The sequence below is a fragment of the Myotis davidii genome, unplaced genomic scaffold, assembly GCF_000327345.1.
Source record: "Myotis davidii unplaced genomic scaffold, ASM32734v1 scaffold391, whole genome shotgun sequence".
Classification (NCBI taxonomy): Eukaryota; Metazoa; Chordata; class Mammalia; order Chiroptera; family Vespertilionidae; genus Myotis; species Myotis davidii.
The window spans coordinates 4,027,476-4,033,875 of NW_006284336.1; the positions used below are offsets into that span (position 1 = coordinate 4,027,476).

General features: G+C 54.8%; 1 protein-coding gene across 3 annotated transcripts in view; it reads left to right on the plus strand.

Moving 5' to 3' along the window:
* The window catches only part of CMIP (c-Maf inducing protein), an 81,188-nt gene that overhangs the window by 53,198 nt on the left and 21,590 nt on the right, over positions 1–6,400 (plus strand). For all 3 annotated transcript variants that reach the window (XM_006754462.2, XM_006754463.2, XM_006754464.2), the window contains one exon: positions 4,323–4,676. In XM_006754462.2, coding sequence (XP_006754525.1) covers positions 4,323–4,676 — 354 coding nt within the window. The remainder of the gene's footprint in view (positions 1–4,322; positions 4,677–6,400) is intronic.

Consider the following 6,400-nt stretch of genomic DNA (forward strand, 5'->3'; position numbering starts at 1 on the left):
TTTAAAGGGGACCATGTCCACCTTGTTCAGAAAGAGGTGGCAGTGCCCTTGAGGCCTGAACATAAAGATGCCATGCTGACCATTCCCAAGGGCCTGTGTGTACCCGACAACATGTTATGTCAAGTAAAGAAGTGGGTCAGAAGGAAGTGCACATCCCAGCATCCCTATGTACACAGTGGTACTCGCCTTGACCTAGCTACCCTAGCTCTGGACCCAATCTGATCAGCGTGCTTTTTAAACTCAGGCCACCCCAGGAAGCAGGAAGAGCATGAAATGGTCACGTGTGTGTGTGCGTGTGTGTGCGTGTGCGCACGCGCGCGCGCACACTTGCACTCACACTCATTCTCAGGCTCCTTTTCCTCCTGACGCCTCTGACTCATCTCAGCCTCCTTGGGCGCTCTCCCAGAACACCTGAGCTGGGACTCGGGTTGGGTTGGGGCAGGAGGAGGAACCCACACATCTAAGAGCTTTCCCTCTGCATCTCCACAGCCCTGCCAGCATGCCCTGCAGGGCTTCCCTGACCCGGGAGCAGGAGACAAAGACAAGGGTGCTGGAACTCTGCCCCAGTTCTCGTCCTGGGGGGATGGGGTGGAAAGTGCCAGGGTTAGAAACCGTGCATACTGTCACAGTTAGGGGGACGGCAACAGTCAGGTTTCCTCCTCTCGTTCACTCAGTACTCGGTTAGTGAGGGCCCATTAAGTGCCAGGTATGGAAGGCACTAAGTGAGCCAGCCGGATGGGACCCCTGCCCTTTCAGAGCGGAGGGTGCACCAGCAGGTGGAGGGGTAGGGATTGAGCAAGCAAGTGGGTACAGTACAGCTAGGTCAGGGCTGTGATGGCAGAAGCCAGAGGTGGCATTAGCATGGTCTCCAGCAGGGAGTCTCAACCCTGGCTGCATACCAGTCACCGGGGAGGCTTTACAAAATCAGAAGGTAAACCTGAACATACACCTGCTCTGTGACCCAGCTCCTCGGCTTCTGGTGTATTCATCGGGAGACTTGTACAAGGATGTTTATAGCACCGTTATTTTTAATAGCCCCAAACTGGAACCTGCCTCGACTCCAGTGTCCTCTGACAGTAGAACGGATAACTAAGCTGTGGTCTGTTCTCAGAAGCTAGACTGTGTAGCAGAAGGAATGAACGAACTCGTGCAGCCACGAACAAGTCTCACAGACATAACATTGAGTGAAAGAAGTCAAACCCAAGAGATACATATGGTGTGATTATTTTTCCTTCAGGTTCAAGAACAGGCAAAATGAATCTATGGTGATAGAACCAGAATAGTTGTCACCTTTGTGGGGCAGAGCTAGGTGGAAAAGCACGAGAGAAACTTCTGAGCTCCTGGAAATGTTTTACAGCTTGGCCGGTGGTGCTCAGCTGGGGACAGTGTTGGCCTCCAGGGGATATGTGGCAAGGTCTGGAGACACTTGGGGTTGCCACAGCTTGGCAGGGGGGCAGGGTGCTGCTGGCATCCAATGGGTGGAAGTCAAGAATGCTGCTGAGCATGCTGCCAGGTGCAGGACAGCCCCCCTCAGAGAACCCGGAATTATCCGGCCCAAAATGTCCGTGGTGCCAAAATGTCCTGATCTGGTGGCTGGTTATTACACGGGAACGTGTGAAAACTCACGAAGCTCTGCACCTCAGATTTATGCACTGACTGTTCTGTGTGTAAGTTACATCCGGGTATGCTGGAGCCCTGTTACACTTGGAAGCACACCTCTTTTCACTTCCACTGTCAGTTGTGGCACATTGGTGGCTTGAATTTGGTCACAGTGGGAGTATTTACACTAAGGAAATTGGCACACATTACAAAACAGGGCTTCCTTTTTCCGGAGACTAGGTTGTTAGACATTTACCAGCATACTGTTGGCTGTAGCTTCATAAAAAGGGCGTGGAAATTGGTGCCTGAGCCCCACCTACTGCAATTCTGATTGAATTAGGATGGCCCTAGCATTGGATTGTTCCAAAGGCAAATCAAGTTCATGGCTAGAGTTGAGAACCCCTTCTCCCAGGAGAGGTGAGGAGGGATCCTTCAGCATGTGATATTTAAGTTGAGACCTACTAGCTGTTAACTAGGTAAGAGGCAGGATGAGGTGATCCAAGCAGAGAGAACAGAATGTGCAAAGGCCTGGCAGGGCCGGTGAAGTCTCCATTTTTCTACCTGTGGTTAACCACCTGCTTCAGGATCCCCTGAGCTGCTTCTTTAAAAAGCAGACTCCTCAATGTCCATTTTGAGCTTGAGCCCAGGAATCTGCTTTCTTGGTAAGCTTCTCGGTGATCTGCTCCATCCTAAAGATGAAGGGCCACAGCAGAGGAGGAAGTAAAGGGAACTGAGACTGCAGCAGAGAAAGGGAAAGGAAGAGAAGCAAAAGATGACGTTGGAGAAGGGGCCGGCCATGGACTGCTGAGCTGCTCAAACCTCCTGTGCTGAGCTGCTCCTGGGGGTTGTGTGTTAAGTGCAGGTGCAGACGCAGCAGGTGTGGGGCAGCCTGAGGCTCTGCTTGTCTAACTGACGCCCAGTAATGGGGTGCTGCTGCCCGGGGACCACGCGCCGAGTGGCGGAGCTGTGCCTGTGTTTCAGTGGCCGGGTTTTTATTCAGAGAGCATTGGCTTTCAGTTAAGAAGGGACTTGATGAGATGTCAGTTTCCAAATTCCCCTCTGGCAGCAGCTGCATGGAGGGTGGACGAGAGGGGGCAAGCATGACCGTGGGGGAGTCTTGAACGGTGGTTATACCCAGGTGCCCAGGGTGGAGGCACAGGGTTATAACGCCCGTCCCCCCTCGGAGCCCACAGTAGTTTGGGTTCCAAGTGTCGTCCTTAGTTCCTCCAGGAAGTCACCCGAGGGCCACAATCCTGGGAGATCTTCCTGTGCTCAGGCCCACCCCACCTTGTTGGTCAGTCCCTGAAAGATAAAACCCCACGATGTCCTCAGGGCCCATCCTCGGTGCTCCCAGTGGTACGTGATGTACTCACAGAACAGACAGCTTGACCCAGGTTAGCATGGCTCACTGGAAAATCACCCTCTGAGCCAACAGCCTTGAAAATCCACTCCTAAATCCCAGCAAAGGCAAACAAAGGGAAATGGAGTGTTGAGCATTTGAGCAGCAAATTAGCTCTGAACCCATAGAGATAGTTAGGCTGCCCTCCCCCCACAGACCACACACAGTTTTCCAACAACCATAGACTTTTCGGACTTCAGCCCATGGCTTTTGTTTTTCCCCAGCAAAGTTTACAGTGCGTTTATCAAGCATCCTGGTGGGCTCAGCTCAGGCCTGGCCCACGGCACGTGCTGGATAAATGCAGGCCCTCTGTGTGCGTCAGGTCCGAGTTCTGCGCTCAGTCCAGTCCTTGTGCACAAAGAGGACGTGCATCTTTGGAAGTGCGGGGCACATGCGCAGGGCACGTTTAGGGAGGGGCTGCACGCGCTGTTTGTGACCACACCATTGTGCTCTGAGTCTCTGGGAGCAGTGGACTCAACCTTCACTGCACACACAGGGAGCCCTAAAAGCTCCTCAAGGAGTTCTGATCTGTTGGGTTTGGGATGTTTAGATGTGCCTTAGGGGACACTGCTGTCCAGACAGGGATGGAAAGCTCTAATTCAAAGACACGGTGAGTGAGCAGGTGGAAGAAATCAGAGAAAACTTCATGGAGGAGGGGGACCTGCACGGGATCGTATGGGATCTTGGAAGCCACCATGGTGTCGAATCCCAGCCCCTTCCACTTAGAAGCCCTGTGTCAAGCATAGGTCATTTGACCTTTGGCGCTTTTCTCACCCGTAACATGGAGATGGTAATATTGCCAGACACAGATGTCTGGGAAGTCTGTGTGGTTGCACTTAGCACTGTGCCAGCCCAGGGGACCCCGTTGCTGGAGTTACCTCCAGTCAGGTGCGCCTCCTGGTCAGTGTGGAAGCTCCCAGGGAGGAGGTGCTTCACCCAGCTTCAGGGCACCAATTTCATTGTGTCTGGCCCTGCATTTTCCAAACAAATGACTTCAATGATGCATAGAGCCCTTTCTCAGTTAACACCTGTATTTAGAGGTGCTGTGATGGGGCCTGCTGCAGACCGAAGGGACCTGAGACACCAGGCCCCAGGAGTTTGGGATTCTGGGGGTTGAGATCCCCTTGAAGTGGGTTTGTCAGGTGAGGAGCGGAGGCTGAGCTTTCCACCTGGCCCATGACGGGGCTGTGGGGGTTCAGGGAGCGTTGAGCACAGTGGAGCCTGTCTGGTCAGAAGTGCTCACTGGGTCTTGTAGCTCACAGCATACACTCCAGGGCCACATAGTACCACCTGCACGCTCATGGCCTTCCATCTCTCCCCACAGCCGCGACAATTCCCCAAGCCTGAAGGAGATCCGGAACGGCTGCCAGCAGCCCTGCGACCGGAAGCCCACCTTACCTCTGCGCCTTCTGCACCCCAGCCCGGACCTGGTGTCTCAGGAAGCCACGCTGTCCGAGGCACGGCTCAAGTCGGTGGTCGTGGCCTCCAGTGAGATCCACGTGGAGGTGGAGCACACCAGCACTGCCAAGCCGGCGCTGACGGCCAGCGCGGGCAACGACAGTGAGCCCAACCTCATCGACTGCCTCATGGTCAGCCCTGCCTGCAGCACCATGAGCATCGAGCTGGGTCCCCAGGCTGACCGCACGCTCGGCTGCTACGTGGAAATCCTCAAGCTGCTGTGAGTGTCCCTTCTATGTGCCTGTCACCAATGGGATGAGGGAGGGGACTTGGCTTTGTAGTTCATATTCACTGGCTCGAGGCGTGCGAGGGTGGGCATGCTTAGGGTGCACACTTGAGTTGGGGTGTGGGTATGCGTGAGTGTGGGTGCACATATGCAAAGTATGAGAGCACACATTTTAGGTGTGTATACATGTATGCTGGAGTGTCTGGGCACATGTGTAGGTATGTACACAAACATACATGTGTGCATGAGTTTGAGAATATGTGTGCGTGAGTGTGTGTATGAGCACATGGGTGCCCAAGTGTGACTGAGTCTGTGAACCTCTGCACATTGTGTAAGGTGTGGGCTCATTCTGAGTTTGTGAGTGTCTTTATATATGGGAATGGCTTTGGGTGTGTGGTGCGACGGCATGTGTGTGATTGCCTGAGCATGTGCGTTTAAGTGGACAAGTGTGGGTGTGTCTAGTCACTGCTGCTTTTATGGATGGGTGGCTGTGAGTGCACACATGTGGGTATGAGCGTTTGTACACAAGAGTTACAGTGTGTGTGTTTCTCTGTGTGTGAATGCAGGTGTGTCCATGAGCCAGCGTGTGAGTGTTTGTGTTGTGAGACCTGTGCATGCCTTGTGTGCTCAGTGTGGTTGTCTGCTTTATTTTGTGGGGGGTGCCTGTGGGTGTCTGTGTGGTTGTGTGTGTGCATATGTATGTAGCATCTTCTGTAAAGGACGTATCTTTGGAAAGCGCCCCCTGGGGTTGTGCTGAGGCCCAGCCCTCCTCCCACACTCTCTCGTGAGCTCTCATGGGCAGGCAGGGAGACGCCTGCGGATCAGGCCCCGTGCAGTCCTGGCTGGTGGGAAAGGCTCAGGTGGAGCCAGGGACCAGGTCTACGCTGGGTGTTCAGGGTCCCTCCCTACCTCCCTGAGCCTCAGCAGTGTGACTCTACAGCGGGGGATCTGCATCTTTGACCCTCATGAGTCTTTCTAGTTCTACCACTCAAACTTGTACCACACAGACTCCTCCCAAATTCATGCACCTGGCTCCTCGGTCCCCAGGTGGAGGGACCTGGGCTGGCTCTGTGGTCCCACAGCCAGCTTGGCGGGAGAATCCAGCAGATGCCTCGCCGCTCGCTCCCACAGCCCTGACCCTCAAAACAGAGGTCAGCCCCTCAGGACCAAGTCCAGAGGTTGGCATTGCCAGGTGCAGTCAGTGGGGTGGTGGGCTTTTCAGAGGGGTTAGGGGAGGGTGTATGGCACCTGTCTGAAGTCTGGGCACCAGGCCCCTGGATCAAGGGGAGGCCTGGCTCCCGGGGCTCGTCAGGGCTGGCTGGGTCTCCAAGGCGGCTGTAGGCTCGGCAGCACAGGTTCGGCCTCTGTGGTGAACGTGTTGCTGTCTGGAGGGTGCACAGGGCCCGGAGGGTGGAGGCAGCCTGCCATGCCTGCTGAGCCAAGAGCTAGTCTGGGGGGCCTAGGAGGTGCCCTGGGATCTCAAAGCAGAGCTTGTTGTGTCTGTGAAGGTGAACACACGCACGCACACACACATGCACATACCTACACACATCAGGCAGTGGCTTCGTGTGGTTGGAAAGGAGACTGTGGATGCTGCATCCACAGACACTTCTTCTCCTATCTAGGCCCTGAGAGAGGAGAGTGAGGCCTCCTGGGGGTCAGCGCCAGCCTCATCATGGTCCTATCTGCAGAGGCCAGTGAGGGCACAGCCGCATCTA